This window comes from Heterocephalus glaber, unplaced genomic scaffold (assembly GCF_053883595.1).
Source record: "Heterocephalus glaber isolate CG9 unplaced genomic scaffold, H.glaber_assembly_v1.0 deba00000122, whole genome shotgun sequence".
In the NCBI taxonomy this organism is placed as follows: domain Eukaryota; kingdom Metazoa; phylum Chordata; class Mammalia; order Rodentia; family Bathyergidae; genus Heterocephalus; species Heterocephalus glaber.
In genome coordinates, this window is record NW_028258138.1 from 72,944,983 (window position 1) to 72,964,164 (window position 19,182).

The window sequence follows — 19,182 nt, forward strand, 5'->3', positions numbered from 1 at the left end:
GCGCATGCCTGTGATTCCAGAATCTGGGAAACTGAGGCAGGAGGATCATTGCCAGTTCGAAGCCAACCTGGGCTACAATAGTGAGTTCAAGGTCAGCTTGGACTATATAACAAGACCCTGCCTCAAGACAAGAACAAAAAAATCGAAGCAAAGGGAAGTACGGAGGGGGATTAATGACAATGTGTCTTTTATTGCAATAAATTTAAGTTCACCACATTTTTTCAATTACCTTTTGTATAAAGACTATAAAGTTCTTACACAGGATGGCTTAGAAAAGAAATATTCATGGGAAATAAAAAGTAAAAAATGAAAATTAAAAAAAAAAATCTCAGCACTGAGCTCTAAAAGAATTTGTCTCTAGCTAGGTATGATGGCACACATCATAATCCCAGCACTTGGGATGCTGAAGCAGGCAAACTGCTGAGAATTTGAGGTTGACCTAGGCTAGTGAGTTCAAGACCAGCGTGAACTACACAGTGAGACCCTGTCTCAAAGAAAATAAATAAATAATAATAAAGAGGGCCAGGGATTTAGCTCAGTGGTTTTGTAGCCTGCTGCGCAAGCACAAGGACCCAAGTTCGATCCTGGTACCCCCCCAAAAAAGAACAAAGAATTTGTCTCTAAGGTCTGTATTATTTTATAGGGACCAATAAACATATTAACAACAGTCTTGAGTGGCAATAAAGTATGTTTTGTAGTCCCCTTTGGTATGTATCAATTCTAAATAAAAGTCAAGGTGCATAATATTAAGTAATGGTTCTACAAAGAAACTTCCATGAGGACTGTGTTAGAAAGAACATAAATCAAATATACTGATTTCAGGTGATGCTTTTATTTCTGTCATTTAATTTATTCTGTTTGTTTTTGTTTCAGTGGTGGTGAGGACCAAAGCCAGAGCCTCGCACATGCCAGATTCTACCACTGAGCTACATCCCCCAGACGCACTCTAAGTTTTTATACATGTATGTTTTATTTCCCTGGGACCGTAAATCTTCAAGGCTGATGTTGTCAACATGTGAACTTCTTCTGCTATTTAATAAAGTGCTCTTTTACAGTTTCTGTTCAATTACAATGACTAATGAAATGTCTCCCAGTCAATATTTGTATTGTTAGTCTTTCCTATTAAACTACACATTCCATGAAGATATGGACAGTGTGTCTCAATCTTGACTACATCTCTAGTTGCATCTCCATTAAGCATTTGCTGAATGACTGAATTAAAAATAAAACACAGCAGGACCTGGTAGCACACAGCTGTAATCCCAGCACTCTGGGAGGCTGGGGCAGGACTATCACAAATTCCAGCCCAGCCTAAGCAACGTAGCGTTTTAGAAAGAGCCTGTCTCAAATTTTTTAAAAAGGGCTGGGGATGTAGCTCGGTGCAAAGGCCCTGGGTTCAATCCCCAGTATTGAGAAACCAAAAAACACAATCAAGAAATTCAAAAGGAAAAGAAAAATAATTCTTAAAATGGCAGTAATTTGGGGTTGCAACAAGAGCTGAATGACCTTGTATTAAATCACTTCTCTGCCCTTCCATGCTTTTGGGTATAAAACAGGAAAAAGTAACATCAGTTCAAAGTTATATTAAGCATTAGATGACATTTTAATACATGTAAATATTTAGCACATTACCTGGAAAGGAGCGCAATAAATGTTAATTCCTTTACTCCCGCTCATGTCCTCCACCTTACAATCACGTATAACCATAAAATAGTACCTTCGGAGAATAAACCATTTCAGTAAAAATACAATTGAGCACCTCGCTTTCCTTTGAAAAATTAAACTTTAAGCTCTTCAGTCTTTAAAATGGAAAGAGTAACTTGTGTATTACTTACAAAACATTACAAATGCCAGATTGAGTTAAGGAAAACACAGTGCCAAGAATAAGCCATAGCTAGGCAGGTTTGTTCTTGTCTGTAATCTCAGCACTCTGGAGGCTGAGCCAGGAATATCTCGAGTTCTAGGACAGTCTGGACTATACAGGGAGACAGTCTTAAAGCAACAAGAGAGGAATGTTACCTGCTAAACTGCTGCTAATTGAAGATCTTGAAGGTATTGTTTAAGCGAGTTGTTCAATTGTATGTTTCAAGTTTGACTGTTACTGCTTACCAAATCAGCTGTGAAGCTCTTCACTGTAAGCAAAACACGAAACATTCCCATCACCCCTAAAACATTCTTTCATGACGACTTCGCTGACTCCAATCATCCTAGAGTTTTCTCCTCCCCTTTTGAGCATATCTAATATTTGGCGGTTTCCTTCGCTTCGCGGCTCACCGTCTATGCTGCTGAAGTTCTGTCATTCATATAATTACCACACCCCAGTCCGCCGCCCTCAGCTCGTGTTGTGACATCTGTAAACTGCGGCCGTCCGTCTCCACTCCCCTGGCCCTCGAAGAGCCGGCTCCGGCCCGGGGTGTAACTTGTGGTACCGAGACAGTACCTTCCCACCGGGTTAGGATCTCCAGAGGCCACCTTGGTTCTCGCTGGCCTCAGACGCGGCCCTGGGCGCGGCCACCCGCGCTCCCAGCGGCGCAGGCTCGGCGCCCCGCAGTCCCCGGCGCCGCGTCCACCGCCGCGCGCCGCCCCGCCCCACTCGCCCGGCGTTCCCGACGGCGATCACCCCACCCCCACCCTCCCTCAGCGCGGCCGTTAGGACAGCCGGCCAGTGACGCACGGACGCGCCGCAGGCTTCCGGGCCCAGGAACCCGAGTCCGAGCACCGCCGGCGCCCGCCCTCGCCCCGGGGCCTCTCCCGGGCTCCTGCGGAGGACAGCCGGGTCCGCCGGCGGGAGGGGGAAGGGCTGCGGCCGCGGCTCTCACTCACCGGCTCGAGGCAACCGATCCCGGTGCCACTGCTAGGGTGAGGTGCTCGCTCGCTCGCCGGCCCGCCGTACCTCTCCCGCTCTCAACCCAGAGCTGGTCCGCTCCGCGGCGTTGCTCACCAGGCCTCTCTCTCCGCCGCCGCGCACCGAGCGCGAGACTCAGCTCAGCCGGCGTGCACACTGCGCCTGCGTGCGGTGGGGGGCGGCACGCGCGCATGCGCACGCCCCTTCACCGCCTGCCGCAGAGGCTGCCGGAAAATGTAGTCTATCTTTGGACTGGAACTCGCAGATTGCGCGCGACAGCCAAGAGGGGAGAGAATCCCGCTGAGGAGGAGGTTCGCAATTATTGGAAAAGGCCGGGAAAGTTCTGTCTTCCAACCTGCCTCTACTAGGCTATTCCAGGGCGAACCGACCCCCCTGCGGTCTCTGTATCTACCCTTTCACATAGTAGGTACCCAGTACTGTACAAGTTTACTGATTGGCGGATGATTGAAGGCGGAGGGAGTATTACAGAAGTAAGTACAGCGCTTCACCTCAGAGGGTTCACATGCAGCCTGTTTTCAGGAAGCTTCTAGGTATTCTCTTTTTAATTATTACCCATCCTCTTTGCCTGACAATTTATAAGTACCATAAAGTCATTAAGAAATTAATTTTTAACACAAATACTTGCTTTCCTCTCAGTAAGTACTCTCAAACGAAAAATTGGGGCAAATTGTATGGAATTCTTTTGAGGGAATAAATGAAGTAATGGGTTCAACAAACCAAAAACTGGAATCAGTCAAGCAGAAGTCGCCAATAGAAAAATCTCACGTGACTTGGTTTACCAAAACAAAACATCCCAAGAAACAAGGTGAAAGATGGGATCATCGTGTGTGGTGGTGCATACCTATAGTCCCAGCACTTTGGCTAAGGAAGGCTAAAGCAGGGCAATCACAAGCTTTGAGCCCAGTCTGGAAACCTAGCAACTTAGGGAGAGTCCCTGTCTCAAGATAAAGGACTGGGGATGCAGTTTAGTGCGGGGGCCCCGGGTTCAAGTCCTAGTTATAAATATAAATTGCTGTAATACATTTATAAGTGTGAGGGAGGGGAAAAGGGCCATACTAATTGAATTCTAGGCTATACAATGTTCATTTTCTTCCTTCCTCCCCCCTCTTCCTTTCTCCCTCCATTGTCCCTTATCTCTTCCTTCCTCTCTCCCACTGATGGTATGGTTATGAGAATCAGAGTTGAGTTTCAGCAGGAGGGCTGGAGAAAGGGAAGGTGTTTTATGGGGGAGACTTAGGGGCATGTATGGCTGACCATAGCTAGGCTGAGGACAGATCACCTTATTCTGATCATGAACCGGTATTAAGTATTCAGAGATGGACTTGTGAACGCAAGTTTGTTACAGTTTGCCCCAACTCCTACCTAAGGCAGAATCCTTGAAGGTCTCAGTCAAAGCTCTCAGGGTTTTAGTAGGTCTGACCTCTTTGGCAGGGTCTTCTCAGCTCCAAGAGACAGCCAAAAGCTCTGCTTAGTTTTTTTAGCCACTGCTTTTAGATTGAGCAATCACCACAGGTTTGGAAAAGTGATGACAGATGTCAGGCTCACTTCTCATGGCTTCTCTTTTCTTCCACATCTTACATCCACAAATTCCCACTGCCTGTTACCTCTGCAGTGCATTAATGTTTTTAATATTTTCTCCAGTTAATATAGAAGAGTTGGTCCAGAATAACTGCAGTAGGCCATTGCTGGAAGCATAATTCCTACTTATGTTACCTTTACAAAAATGTTATTATGCCATATGTGGTGTTCTATAAGCTGTCTATACATTGAGAAATTTAAAATTACAGAACAATATTTTTCTATCACAATCAATGTTGTTATTCATAGTCTTGTACCCCTATACTGTGTACAGGGAAACTGCCATATCCTAGGGTGTTGCATCTTTAATGTCATTAGATGTGGTAGGCAGAATGCTAAAATAGTCCCCATGATCTATGCCTTTTGCAGTACCCCTGTGTAATCCTCACATCTTGAGTATGGATGGGATCCCTGACTTTTAGCCAATAGAAATAGCATGGACAATGAGATGTCACTCCCATGATGACATTTTATTATATAAGACTTTGTCTTAGAAGACTAGAGCTAGAGACTCTCCTGCTGACCCTGAAGAAGCAAGCTGTTGTGTTTTAAACTGCCATGTGATAAGATGGCAGGGAACCATAGATGGCCTCTAGGAACCTAGGTGAGAGCCAGTAAGAAGCCAGGGTCCTCAGTCATACAACCACAAGGAAATGGATTCCACCAACAACCTGAGAGTATGAAAGTAGATTCATCCACAATCAAGCCTCCAAATGAGAAGACAGCCTGACTTATGCTTCACTACAGCTTGGTTAAACTAAACAGAGGAGCCAGCTAAGCGGTGCAACTGTTGGCTCAGAAAAACTGTGAAATAATCAATGTGTTTTCAGCCTTGAGGTCTGTGGTAATTTGTTACACAGCAATAGAAAACTAAACTAGGTATTGCTGGATTATTTTACAAAGTGTTGCCGGGGATTTAGCTCAGTGGTTCTGTTGCCTGCCTTGCAAGTGCAAGGACCTGAGTTCAATCCCCAGTACCAAAAAAAAAAAAAAAGCTTCCGCACTGCAAGAGAAACTACCAACAGAGCTAAGAGACAACCTACAATGTAGGAAAAAATTAAAAAAAAAAAAAGTGTTGTACCAACTTTTATGTTCCATGGTGTATAAGGTTCTCCTTTTTATGTATCTTCCTAACATTTGGAAATGTCTGATTTTTAAATTTTTGCCTACTAGGTGTGGAAATAAATAATATACATTGCATATATGTTATTATTTCAATATAAAAATATGAAGAATATTTACTTGAAATTATATATTCTATTATATTTCTTTTCTGCTACATACATGCTATTAACAATAGCAATAAGACCAGTTAAAAGTAGCACCTGGTAATAATTCATAGAAATACCAATTAAGCAAATAAAAGATGTAAGAAAAATACGACAATTTAAAAACAATGTTTCTAGGGCTGGGGATTTAGCTCAGTGGAACAGTGCCTGCCTTGCAAGCGCATGGTCCTAAGTTTGATCCCTGGTACCAAAAAACAAAACAAAACAAAAGATAATGTTTCTATCCTCTGTAAAACAATTTATTTTAATTTTATGGCATATTTAAGTTTTATAGGCCATATTATTCTATATTCTTTTTTTTTTTCTTGGTATGGGGATCCAACTCAGGACCTTGCACTTTCGAGCCAGGCGGTGGCACCACTGAGCTAAATCCCCAGCCCCCTTATTGTACCTTCTTAAAACACATAAATATAAGAATTTTTAAAAGAATGTAAATACAACTAAGTAAACAGATATTACCTATATTATATTATTTGGGAAGAAAGAAAAAAGAAAGAAAAAGATTCCATTCTCTCACTCTCAGCTTGGTACCACAGACCTCATATGTGTGCATGTGGAACCTCAGCCCCCCATTCCTGCAAGAAATCATCCCTTGGCTTTTTTGTTGTTTTTGTTGTAGTGGTGCTGGAGATTGAACCCAGGGTCTTCTGCATGCTAAGCAAGTGCTCTACTTCTGAGCTACATTCCCCTCCCTTGGCCTTTTTATTTATTTATTTTTTTTGGTACCGGGGGATCAAACTCGGGACCTTCCGCTTGGGAGGCAGGCGGTGGCACCACTGAGCTAAATCCCCCGCCCTCCCTTGGCCATTCTTAATGCAGAATATGGCATAATGCAGGAGAGACCAAAGAAAGATGCAATCAAGCACTGAAAGTGGACTCAGCTGTTTCAAGAAATTTGGCAGTCCTGGGTACTTACTAGGTGGCTTACAGGTGAGTAGCACAGGATCTGTTCCTCTTTGCCTTGTGGACTCATCGCCTAGTTGTGATTGGTACAGCCAGAGGAGGGTAGGGATGGGACTCAAGCATGGGTCCCATGTGAAAGGATCTTTCAAACTAGTGTTCCAAAGTAGAAGCCCCGTTGCTCAGATCCAAGGGCAACACCATATGAGAGAATAAGCATGCTTCTTTCAAGGAGAGTGCAGGTTAAGGTAAGACAAGTAGAAAGGTTCAAGAGGTTGAGGGTATGAGGTCAGGAGATTTGGAAGTACAGGAAATAGGATTTGAAAGTTACAAATAGTACCTTGGAATCAAATTTGAGCCAAATCATATTGTATTCACCCTTTATCAGAGCTGTTTTCTCTGCCTAACACACTTCCAATGATCTCAGCTTGAAGCCTTTTGGAGGCTTCTTCCCAATTCCTGATTAATTTATCCTGCTCCCTCTTAACTTTTTCCAAAGAATCTGTAATTCTCCTTTTATTATATACCTAATCATACTTCTTCTTTTTTTTTTTTTGGTACCAGGGATTGAACTCGGGACCTTGTGCAGTAGGCGCCGGAGCCACACTGAGCTAAATCCCCAGCCCCAATACTTCTTAAGTTGCTGTATCTGCCTTTCAGATTATTCAGATTAAAAGCTCTGTGATGATACTTGCCTTATCCAGTATCATATCTCTAGTACCCAGAAAGTGAGTGAAATGTTTCTCATGATCAATAACTATTTGGTGAATTACTACCTTGGCTTCATGGTGCCTGAGGAGCATTGCTTAAGATGGCTGTATCCAAACTGGAATACTGGCCTTTTGATGTTCTTCCACTTCAGATTCTTTCATTTTGCACATAATTTTTCAGAGCCAGTTACTCAAAGGTGATTTATTTTGATATTTAAAGCACTTTATAAAATTCTCTAGAAAATCTAAAATCATTCTGCTGTCATATTTTATATCATCATTTTAGAAAATCAATGGTTTGGATTATATTCTGGAAAAATCTCTTTATTGCATGTAAAATTTTTGCTATTACCTAAGGTAAAAGAGATGAAAGAATAATGACAAGGAAAAGGAACAGTCTCAAGAGTGTTTTGGTTGGTGTCTTTCTACCCTAGCCCCAAGAAATAAAGACAAAGGTGAAAGCACTAAGATCCTACTACATTGCTGGTCCTTCCAATAATCCAATCAATCCAAATGGACGACTCATTTGCAATGTTCAGACCACTCTTTGAGTCACTGGTGGTTATGATTTAGTTATTTCCCCTAAACCAAGGTCATGTGAGTCATTAAAATGATGTCAAGATTAGTCAACAGAGCTGCTTCTTGAGAATTTCCCCCAAGGCTGCTGTGAAGAGAACATCACTGGTCCTGATGAATAATCCTGTGACTGTTCATGATCCTGGGTGCATATCCACAAATACTGGGGCATAGCCTGTGTGCCACTAAAAATAACAAAGGTTTCAGGGCTGTACATATTGTCAACCATACTATCATGACCATCTATGGCTCCAGGACTCAGTGGTAGAGGGACAATATTTAATTGATGACCCTGGCAGAAGGAGCCTGTGAGTACATCAGCCTCAAACACATAGATCAGCTTATCGGTGGCAGGTGTTTTCTTGGCCTTGTCTGCTAGGTTTTTGAGGTTCCTGGTGAAGTATATGCCAGCTCCATATTTTGGGTCTAATAAAAGAAAAAAAAGATTATTATTATCTGACCAATAATATGGAATATAAAAGGACAGAAAGAAAGCAGGCTTGCTGCTTCACTGTCTCTGGCCTAGCCATGGACAGAATTATCCTCTGTGACACCCCTCTGCCATGCTACCCTGCCTTGGAGCCAACTAACTATGGACTGAAACCTCTACAACTGTAAGCAGAAATAAACCTTTCCTCTTTCAACTTTGGGTATCCAGTATTTTGCTTCAGCTCCAAGTAAAGTAACTAAGACAGGTACTAATATGTATTGTATGCTCTGTCTCTAATTCTCCAAATAATCCCTTCCTCTCAGTCCCAAGTCCCTGTGTCTGTAGCCAAGACACCCAAAGTTTTTCCCTTGAAACAAATTACTACTGACACCTGCATTTAAGGACCTCACTGTGAGCCTCCAAGTAATCCCAGTTCAAAACCATGTCTTAATTAACATCACTTAGAACGGTTGGGAGTGTAGCTCAGTAGTAGAATGCGTGCTTAGCATACACAAGGGCCTGGGTTCAACCCTGTGTGCTGAAAATAATAACCTCAGAGAGAAAAAAAATTAAAACTTCTTTGAGGCTGTATTTTCATTCCTTCTTTCCTTCCCTCCCTTACTCTTTTTCTACACTTAACAATACCACTTTAGGCTACAGAGCAGCACTGATAAGTAGAAACGCAATATAAGCTACATAAGTAATCTAAAATTTTCTAGTAGCCACATTTAAAAAGAAACAGATAAAATTAATTTTTTATTTAACCCATAAGATTCAAAATGTTCTCACATCTCAACATTTTAATCAATATAAAATTATTATAGAAATATTTTACATTCTTTTGTAGTAGGTCTGAAATATGGTATGTATTTTATATGTATTGTAAATCTCAATTTAGATGAGTCCCAAATAATCCCATGTGGCCAGCAGATACTACACTGAACAGTGCCGGTCTAGAGATTAAAAAATGATTATTTTCAAACTTCTCAAAGGTATCTCTACGGCAAGGTAATATTTCGAGATAAAAAATCAAAGATTTTTCTTTCTCAAGAGTTTCTTCTTGAACTTTATTCCTCCTTCCCTCCTTACATTGAGTTCTTGTCACTTATTGTCTCCTGGGCAAAAAAGACAAGTTTAGCTGGCCTGGTGTTGTATACCTGTAATCCCAGCACTCTGGATGCCTGAGCCAAGAGGAGTGCAGGGAGTTCAAGGCCAGTCTGGGCTACATATGTTACGTTGCTTTGTTTTGTTTTTTTGAGTTAAAGTCTCACTATGTATTTCAGGCTGGACTTGAACTCAGTATGTAGCCCAGGCTGGCCTCAAACTCACAGCAATCCTCCTGCCTGAGCCTCCAGAGTGCTAGGATTACAGGTGTGCACCACCACGCCTGGTATAAACCTAAAGGATTCATAGCATGGAGTTTTAACAACAGAGGAAAGAATAATATAAAATACTCTAGAGCAGTTTTCTCACTGCAAGACAAATAAAAGCTCTCTCCAGCTAATGGAAGGAAGAATCAGAGAAGATGTAACAGGTCTGGAGAACTTTGCAAAGGGCCTTGTTTAACTGCTCCACTGCTCAAAAGGACCCTGAGAGTCAGCATATGCAGAGTAGAAATCCCCCATGTGGAGGGAATACCCAGTACTGAAGGGACCATTGCCTGACTTCTTCGAGCAATCTCTCATTCAGCCTGGTACTGAGTGGAAAATAGCAATGCTGGGGAAGGCTCCAGAACAGGTAATGATAGTTCTGGTAGTAAAGTGTACATTAGATGGGGGTGTGTTTTGAGGCAAAGAAAGGATCTGGTAATAGTATAAGCCCAAGGGAAGATAAACTAAAGGAGTATGAACAAAGGTGGGAATGCTCATTTTAGCAGCATATATATGAAACAACAAAACTGGGCTGATCTTTATGAGACTGAATAACTAGATCCAGGTAACTACATAGATATAAGGGTGAAGCAGCTGAGTGCAGAGACAGAACTCTATAATCCCAGCACTGTATGTGGCTGAGGCATGGGCATTGCAAGTTGGAGCCCAGCCTGGGCAACTTAGTGAATCAGTGAGACCCTGTCTGAAAAAAAAAAAAAAAAAAAAAAGCAAAGGGAAGAATGAAGGATGATAATAGTTTAGCCTTGGGAGACCAGGTAGGTAGATGGTAAGGGTATTAGAATCAGAAAACAGAATATATTTCTTAAGTAAAAGCATAACCAAGAAAAGACATCAGGGTGAGGTGCCTATGGTACATTTAGGTAAAGATGTCCCAAAGACAAAGTAAGATATATGGCCCTGCACATCAGGAAAGAAGGGTTTAGAGTTAGGGATTTGTAGGTCGTCATCATTAGAATTGAGGCCAAGGGAATATATATATAATCACCCAAGGGGACATGGTGGAGGAAAAAGAAAGTATATTTCCTTTGGAACTCAGGAAAGCACCACCTTTAAAGCATGAGATCCAGGCGTGGTGGTGCACACCTGTAATCCCAGCACTCGGGATCGCTTCAATTTCGAGGCCAGCCTGAACTACACAGTGAGACCTTGTCTCAAATAATAAATAAAGCATGGGAACAAATGGGTACACAAGATTTTAAATTATAAAGCCAAGAACTCTGTGGTTTTTGTTTACTGGTGTATTTTTTTGCACCCCTAGCATAAGCCCTGATTTATAGAATGTGCTTAATAAATAACTGCAAGGGACTTCCAAGAAAATGGTGGAGAGGTAAGCAACAGCTCTGCCTCTCCAAGATTCACAGTCCAGACACTGGAAAATAATAACTTGGGGAAGGAGAGAGAGAGAGGCGGCGGCGGGGAGGGGGGGAGATCCCTCGCAACCAGGAGAGGTCTGACAGAAAACTAAAACCTACAGAGAAACTGAAGAGACAGAACACAACATGGAGAAGGGAGGAGACAATCTGCACTTTCTCCCCGGCCCCCAGGTGCAAGGTTCACATGAGAGACTAAATCTACAAAGACTAAGTAAAAGCTGAGGACTCCAGAGAGTTCAGGGAAAAACACAGTGGTGGAACAGACAAGCGGTTTCTGTGAGCTGCAGCAGGGTCTGTCCCCACAAGAGTCCTTCAACAGGCAACAGCTGGTGAGTGACTCCAGTCCAAGCACGTGCCATATTCCCTGGAGAGAGTGCTTGGTCAGACGCCATTCTGGGGAAGGGCTGATAGTCTGACTGGGGACTCAGCCACAGCACAGCTTCAATACAGGGCTCCCAGTGTTACACTCCCAAATGATTGGGTGAGAGACAGCCATGGTAGACAGCAGAGATGGGGAAGCCACAGTCAGGCCGGAAGGAAACCCCCTGACAGATTTAAGCTAAAGGACTAAAGGACTCAGGGCCTGAGCTCAATTCCCAGTACCAAAAAAAGAAGCTAAAGGACACAGGCCCTGCCCCCACAGCCAGAGGCCAGGCTCAGTCCAAGTTGCTCTGGATTTGACAGTCACAGGCCCTGCCCAGATCCTGCTGCCTGTTGGTGCCTGCACCGAGCGCAGATCTGGGGTCTGACTGCCTTCTTTATCTACCAGTGTGAGCAGGAACACATCTTGATTTGGACATTACCTTAAAATTGTAGACCCTGGAAGAAAATCACAGATAAATTTTTGTTTGTTTGTTTTGGTTTTGGATTTTTGTGGTTGTTTCTGTTTTTTTATTATTTTTTTGTTTTTATTTTTGTGAATTCGTGAATTGTTTTTAGTTTTGTTTTTTCTTCTTTCCTTTCCTCCTTTCTTTTTCAACAGTTTACAGGAGATTGGAGAATTTTCTTTTGTCCTTCTTCCTTGCTTATCTCTTTTTCTTTATTTTTCTCTTTATTTTTCCTCTTTAAATTTTTCTCCCTTTAATTCTTTCTCCCTTATTTTTACTCCCTACATGATTTCTTTTTTTCGCCCTCTTTTTCTTTTATCTTCTATTTGTCATTGGTGTTTTTCTTTTACCTTTATCTAACTCTGTAAAGACCCTTCTACTCCCCAACAGGATCCTTTGTACCGCTTTTCTCTCTTCCTTTTCATAGTCTCATACTTTAAGGTTTCAGTTCTTTTCCCTTGCATTCTCCCAATCCCAAACTCCATATCTCTAATAGTATAACTATTAAGCTTTGTTAATCATCTGATAGTTAGTTAACTCTATAAAATTACTGTTGAATTCTTTTCCACCATTAGCAGAAATACACCTTTTGCGTTTAGTACATATTATCTTTAAGTCAGTACCTTAGTTTTTACAGCATAATTGTGGATTTCTTCTCTACAGTTAGGGGTGGAACATAATTGGTGCTTATGGTGTGTTAATATGCAACTTGTCTTGGACAATGCTACTGTAGCTGATTTGCTTGATATTACCACAGTCCCATAAATATCACTCTTTCTCTGTAAGCCAATACTCAGATTACCTTAGTGACATTAGCAATACTAGAGTACATTCCCAGAGAACTCAGATATTGGGCTAATTACACTGCAACCTCCCTTCCCAAATTAACCAAGGTGTCAGATGTTGGGGCTGACACAAAGGATTATAGTTAGCTGTGCCCAAAGTACATCACAGAAAAGCAACTAAAGAGATCTTTATAATAGCCGCAATGTCTTTACATTATAAACATCCACAAACCTCAGCATAAAAAGCAAACCAAAACAAACAGGCAATAGAAACATGAGAAGTCAAGGCAACAAAATACTTCCCCAAATTCCCAGCTCCCCCAAAGCCAATGCAGGGGCACAAAAGAGCAGAATATAAGACACACACCCAAATTACTTGAAAGGGTAATGGAGGAGGTTAGAAAACAGAACAAAGAGGTACTCAGCAGGATCACAGAAGATATAATTAACAGAAAATGGGGCCGGGGATTTAGCTCAGTGGTTCCAGAGCCTGCCTCGCCTGCCTTGAAAGCACAAGGTCCTGAGTTCAATCCCCGGTACAAAAAAAAAAAAAAAAAAAAAAAAAGAACAGATAATGGAAGTAATAACCAAAATGATCCAGGAGCTTTCAGAAGACACTAATAAAACACTACATAAGCTAAACAGAACAATAAAAAACATGAATAACCAGTGTCACTGGAGCTTCTTTAAAATTTTTTTTTCTTGTTTTTGGAGACGGTCTCCATATGTAGTTCAGGCTGGCCTTGAATTCACAATGTAGCCCAGGATGGCCTTGAACTTGATGTGATCCTCCTGCCTCAGCCTCATTAGTTCTGGGATTGCAGGCATGTACCACCATGCTTTGCCAGGATAGCCTCTTTAAGAAATGGTGCTGGAAAAACTGGTTACACACATGCCTAAGACTGAACCTAGACTCATATCTTGCACCATGCACAAACTAAAATCAAAGTAGATCAAAGATATAAACATTAAAATACAAGCACTTAATCTCCTGGAAGATACAATAAGCTACAACTCTTTTTTTTTTTTTTTTTTTGGTACCAGGGATCGAACTAAGGACCTTGCACTTACAAGGCAGGTGCTGGAACCACTGAGCTAAATCCCTGGCCCTACAACTCTTGAAGGCATAGGTATAGGCAAAGACTTCCTGACTACAAACCTGCACTTGATCTTAGCCAAAACGCCGAGAAGCAATCTGAATACAACCCTGGTTGCGCAAGAAATAATACCAAGAATCAACAAAAGAAATCATATCAAATTAAAAAGCTTCTGCACAGCAAAGGAAACCAGCAACAGAGTGAAGAGACAACCTACAGAATGGGGAAAACCTTTTGTTAGCTACACCTCAAAGGATTAATATCTGGTATATACAAAGAACTAAAAAAATCAGGCCCCCTCCAAATTTAAAGACTGAATCAAAAATGGGCATCTGAAATAAACAGACACTTCTTAGATAAAGAAGTACAAACTGCCAATAAATACATGAAAAAAATGTTCAACACTACTGGCCACTTGAAAAACGCAAATTAAAACAACACCGAGATTCCATCTTATTCCAGAAAGAATGGCTATCATCAAGAAATCAACCAATAGGGCCAGGGATTTAGCTCAGTGGCATCACACCTGCTTTGCAAGTGCAAGGTCCTGAGTTCGATTCCTGGTACCACAAAAAAAAAAAAAGAAAAGAAAGAAATCAACCAATAAAAATGCTGGTGAGGCTATGGAGAAAAAAGGAACACTTCTTCATTGTTGGGAGTATAACCACTGTGGAAATCAGTGTGGAGATTCTTCATAAAACTTTAATTATAAGTTCTATTTAGCCCAGCTATTTCCTTTCTAGGTATCTTCCCCAGAGTTAAAAGACATCATATCACAGTGATGTATGCATACCCGTGTTTATAGCAGCACAATTCATAATAGCTAAATATTGGAAGTGGCCTATATATTCATCAACAGATGAATGGATAAAGAAAACATGGTATTTATACACAATGGAGAACTGCTCTGCATAAAGAAAGATAAACTTGAGTCACTGGTAGGAACCCCCTTGTAGGAAAATGGATACACATTGAGACCATAATGTTATGTGAACACACACAAGTTTAAAAATCAAATGGTTTCTCTTATAGGAGAATAAATAAATTGCAATGTAAAAGACAGACAGTGGTAAAGAGAAAAAAAGTTACTGTAATCTAGCATTGATAATGTATCTAAAAGTGTACCTTGATTTAGTATAATTGTCTTACATGTTTTAGATGGTTTGGGCCTGTTAGTCTGGCTGTTAATCTGTATTTATGATAATTAACTTGATAAGGACATATAAAGTAAATGATGCTGAAAAAAATAAATAAATGAAGGTGGCCAAAATATTTTAAAACAGGGAGGTAGAGAGAAAAGGGAATAAAAAGAATTGAATTCTATGTGTACATGTACCAATTCCCCACAATGAACGTGATCACTATGTACTGCAAACATGACTAATAAAAATTTAAAATTAAAAAAGTAATTATGGAATGAATGAATAAGCACAATAATGGAATTGCAAGTGTGTAGACTCCTTGCTTCATTCACTGAAATCCTACAAGCAAGAGATGAACTCAGGGGCCGGGGATTTCGCTCAGTGGTTCTGCCACCTGCCTCGCAAGTGCAAGGAACCAAGTTCGATCCCCGGTACCAAAAAAAAAAAAAAAAAAGAGATGAACTCAGGATAGAACTGGCTAGAAGGCAAGCATAGAATAAATGAAAGAAAGAAAGAGAGAAAAAGAAAGGAAGGAGGCAAGCTTTGCTAACTGAAGCCCCTTGCCTGTGGCTGGCCATCTAAATTAACTGAAAGTCCTATTATTTAGAATACTGCAAGTCTGAAAAAGCCAGGAGATTTGTACTCCACATGACAATAGCATCTATGGCAGTGAGATTAGCATCTCTGAGGCTTGCTTAGCACCATCAGTTCTGAGTTCTCTCCATGCCACAGAGATGAGTCCCTTGGCACAGGTGACTTTACAGGTAGTGTCTCCCCATGAAATGTACTATCTGAATTGCTCCTAAGCAATTGCTGTTAAGCTAAGGGAGTTTGCAGGTAGGCAAGAGCAAAGAGGCCCAAAGGAAAAAGATGAAATTCTTGAGGCTTAAAGGCTATATGGAAACAAGATCTTTGGCTGAGTTTAAGGATGTAAAGTTGACCAGAAGTGAGTAGGCCTCATGCCTGCGGTTTTTTGGGATTTTTATTTTGTACCAGGGATCGAACTTGGGACCTTGCTCTTGTGAGGTGGCGGAACCACTGAGCTAAGTCCCCGCCCCTGAGTTTTTAAAGGAACCATATTGATGAAGAAATCACAAACCTGGCTGTACCAGCCTGAGCATGTGATAGCCTGGGATGCAATCCATGGTCCCCTGGTAGATAGTGGGCCTACAACACATAAGGAATATTCTTCCAGAATGCAAATATAAAGGTTTTACTCCTCTCCCAGAATAGGAGTCCTTACTACTCTTGACTAGTCACACATGATAAGTAATGTGGGCCAGTGACTATTGCATGTGTGTTTGTGGTACTTGGGATTGAATTTAAGGCCTTTGCACTGAGCTACATCCCCAACCCTATTTTTGAGGCAGGGTCTTGCCAATTTGCCCAGGCTGGGCTTGAATTTTCGATCCTCATGCCTTGGCCTCCCAGAATGTTAGGATTTAAAGGCATGCACTACCATACCCTCTCTTCCCTTTCAAAATGGAAATTTTCACTGCACATTTCTTGTTCCTTCTGATATCATTATCTAATGAGTATTTGGGGGTAATTCCTTGCCTTTAATCCTTTTTTTTTTTTTGGTACCGGGGATCGAGCTCGGGTCCTCGCGCTTGCACAGCAGGCAGCGAAACCACTGAGCTAAATCCCCAGCCCGCCTTTAACCTTTTAGAGAGAACTGCCTAGACTTGAGGCTGATGATGAGCCTAGATAAGACATTGGGACTGTCTTCTTTGGGAGGGTGGTGTATATCATAGATGTTCTGGGAGGAAAGATGTGTATAGATGTTAGGTAGAAAATTAGCAATGTTGGGCACAGGACTAAAAAGCGGGTACTCACCTGATTAAGAAAACAGGAAGATACTGATGATCTTAGTGAAAATAACTACAGAAGCTAATGAAGAAGCAAATGAAAGTTGTAGATTTAAGACTTTGGCAATGAAAGGAACATACTGATCATCCTATCTTTGGTTGCACTCAGATTTCTTTGTAATGGTAATTCATTTATTTTTACCTCTCGAGAGTAGTCTATGTTCAATTTTTACCCCTGGTAATGACTATGTTCTCTCTGGGACAAAGAAAAGATGAATCCAGACCTGTTGCTTTCTAGAAACCAAGACTGTTAGAACTGACTCCATAGCAAAGGTCATACTGCATGTTTGAAAGATAAAGATCAAGAGCCACTATTTAATGGATCGGGTGAAATGAAGCTGCACTGCTAGGTTCCCCTGTGATTATTGCTAAAGTTCTTAGCCTCCTCAGGAGAGATCTAAAGCCAGAATTTTTCAATGATGACTGAAGAGGAAAGGGTACCATATGGCAATTAAATGTCTCATTAATTTTATATAATTGAAGAGAGACATGGAAGCTACGCCTAAAACTCCACCGGTTGAGAAGAATCTTAAGATGTTACTTGCTTCACCTACCATATCTAATTCACTCACTAGTAGGCTACAAGACATAGAGGGTAAAAAAGAAAAGACCAATTTTCTTAAATTTTGGGAAATGTCCTTTTAATTCAGGGCTGAGGATAGCTCAGTAGTGTTGACAATAATTTTGAGATTAGTAAGCCAAAAAAAAAAAAAAAAAAGCCCCAAGGTGCTCTCTTCTGATAAGACACAGAAACAGAAATGAGGAAAAAACAAATAATAGTGAACTGTAGAGCCTACCGCTTATACCTTCATCAACGTAAAATCCATCATCAACAACAGATGTGAAGGAAAAGTCTAAAATACAACCCTTTCCAAAAAACTTTACCTCTAAATCCCAGTGGCAAATGATTCCCCTCCCCACAGGATGAATGCTTTTACTGGTGAGCCATCTGCTGATGTCTGCTTGCCAATTCCCACACGAGTAGCCCTGAGGATGAGGGGCTGACACCTACCGCAGGGCACAGAGTACAATCTCTGGAAACCGACTCTGCATACCGCGTTGCAGAACTGACGTGGGACTTGCTGAAACAGCCTGCGGCTCACAGGCTCCCTGTGTGTTCTCCCTTCCATCATTTTCTTCTTTCTTTGGAAGGCAGCCGTAAGAACCATGTTTTCTATCTTCTCCACCTATAACCCAAGGAAAAGAAAAACTCAAAAAGAGACTGGAAAACAGTGATTTAAACTGCCTCTTTTACTGCTTAAAAAACAAGGGTGCTTCTATGCTTACTACTTTACATATAATTTGTTTTTCATATAAAGTTGCATAAGATTCTCTCCTGCCCCTAATCTTCTCATTGTTTGACTTCTATCTCTTCAGAATTCTCTGCTGTTTCTTCAATAGATTCATTTAATTAAAATTCACTGAGCAATCATGATGTACCAAGCACTAACAATGAAATGGTCAGCAATAGTGTCTGCTCTCTTAACAACTTAGTGATCCAATTATTTAAATACAAGATGTGGGCCGCGGATTTAGCTCAGTGGTTCCACCGCCTGCCTTGCAAGTACAAGGTCTCAAGTTCAATCCCTGGTACCAAAAAATAAATAAATACAAGGTGAGCAAAAATTGTGTATTTTTTGTTAATTTTTATAAAATAATATAACAAAATATACAAATGTCAATTTTATTCAATAATTTTTCTGTGTATAGTATATCTTAAAAAACATCCAATACACAATGCAATGTTGCAGTCTGGACAGGAGAATCTAGTCTCTTTACAAGTTCTTTTTGCATTATTGTTTTTGAACAACACATTTTACACTGCTGTTTTGACTTCCTTTTTTTCTGTGAGTGGTATAATTTCAATAAAATGTCTACCTACTAAATGTTGGCATTTTGCTATTCCATATTTTTCAATTATTTGGTCTACTAGACCTAATCTAAATTGTAAATGACTTTCTGAACCTTGTTTGGAATCGATAACAAATGAGTTCTATATTGTTTAGTCCAGAAGGTGCATAATACTTTATAATACTATTTTTCCTCGCTTTATGATTATAGGATAGCTTGTTAGATGTTGGTCAACTCTGTCAGCACCACCCATAGAATTATTACAATCATTGACCACTGTTGGAATTTTTTTAGTTTCATTTCTTCTTTCAAGTTCTGTCATTTCTGTATCATGAATAGTTGACAATAAGATGTCTTTTCTTTCCATTTCATAACACAGACTTTTCTTCTCTAATATGCTAACATTTCTCTCTTTTTTCAGTTTTTTCTTTTGCAGATCTTTTAGCACTTCCTTCCTATCAGTCTCAGTGTTCCAAACATGTCCATTTTATATTGTTAA

The 19,182-nt window shown here is 40.9% G+C and overlaps 2 protein-coding genes and 1 long non-coding RNA gene across 17 annotated transcripts in view; 1 reads left to right on the forward strand and 2 right to left on the reverse strand.

Moving 5' to 3' along the window:
- Kpna1 (karyopherin subunit alpha 1) overlaps positions 1 to 3,013 on the reverse strand; it is a 50,227-nt gene extending 47,214 nt beyond the window's left edge. For 2 of the 6 annotated variants that reach the window (XM_087209356.1, XM_087209351.1), the window contains exons 1-2: positions 2,824 to 2,983; positions 2,020 to 2,132 (exon numbers count right to left, since the gene is read on the reverse strand). The gene's annotated coding sequence lies outside the window, so the exon portion shown is untranslated. Of the gene's footprint in view, positions 1 to 2,019; positions 2,133 to 2,274; positions 2,524 to 2,823 lie in introns of those variants that run through there. The other 4 variants (XM_087209341.1, XM_087209363.1, XM_087209345.1 and 1 more) reach the window with 3 other exon arrangements.
- Positions 3,014 to 3,068: 55 nt separating this feature from the next.
- On the forward strand, positions 3,069 to 10,467 carry LOC110347304 (uncharacterized). Its single transcript, XR_002391838.2, has 3 exons — positions 3,069 to 3,336; positions 6,553 to 6,663; positions 7,198 to 10,467. It is a non-coding gene; the product is annotated as an uncharacterized LOC110347304 (long non-coding RNA).
- Positions 7,266 to 19,182, reverse strand: part of Parp9 (poly(ADP-ribose) polymerase family member 9) — a 134,442-nt gene continuing 122,525 nt past the window's right edge. For all 10 annotated transcript variants that reach the window (XM_087209315.1, XM_087209306.1, XM_087209303.1 and 7 more), the window contains 2 exons: positions 17,845 to 18,019; positions 7,266 to 8,345 (listed from right to left, as the gene is read on the reverse strand). In XM_087209315.1, the coding sequence (XP_087065441.1) occupies positions 7,966 to 8,345; positions 17,845 to 18,019 (555 nt within the window). In that variant the 3' untranslated portion in view covers positions 7,266 to 7,965. The remainder of the gene's footprint in view (positions 8,346 to 17,844; positions 18,020 to 19,182) is intronic.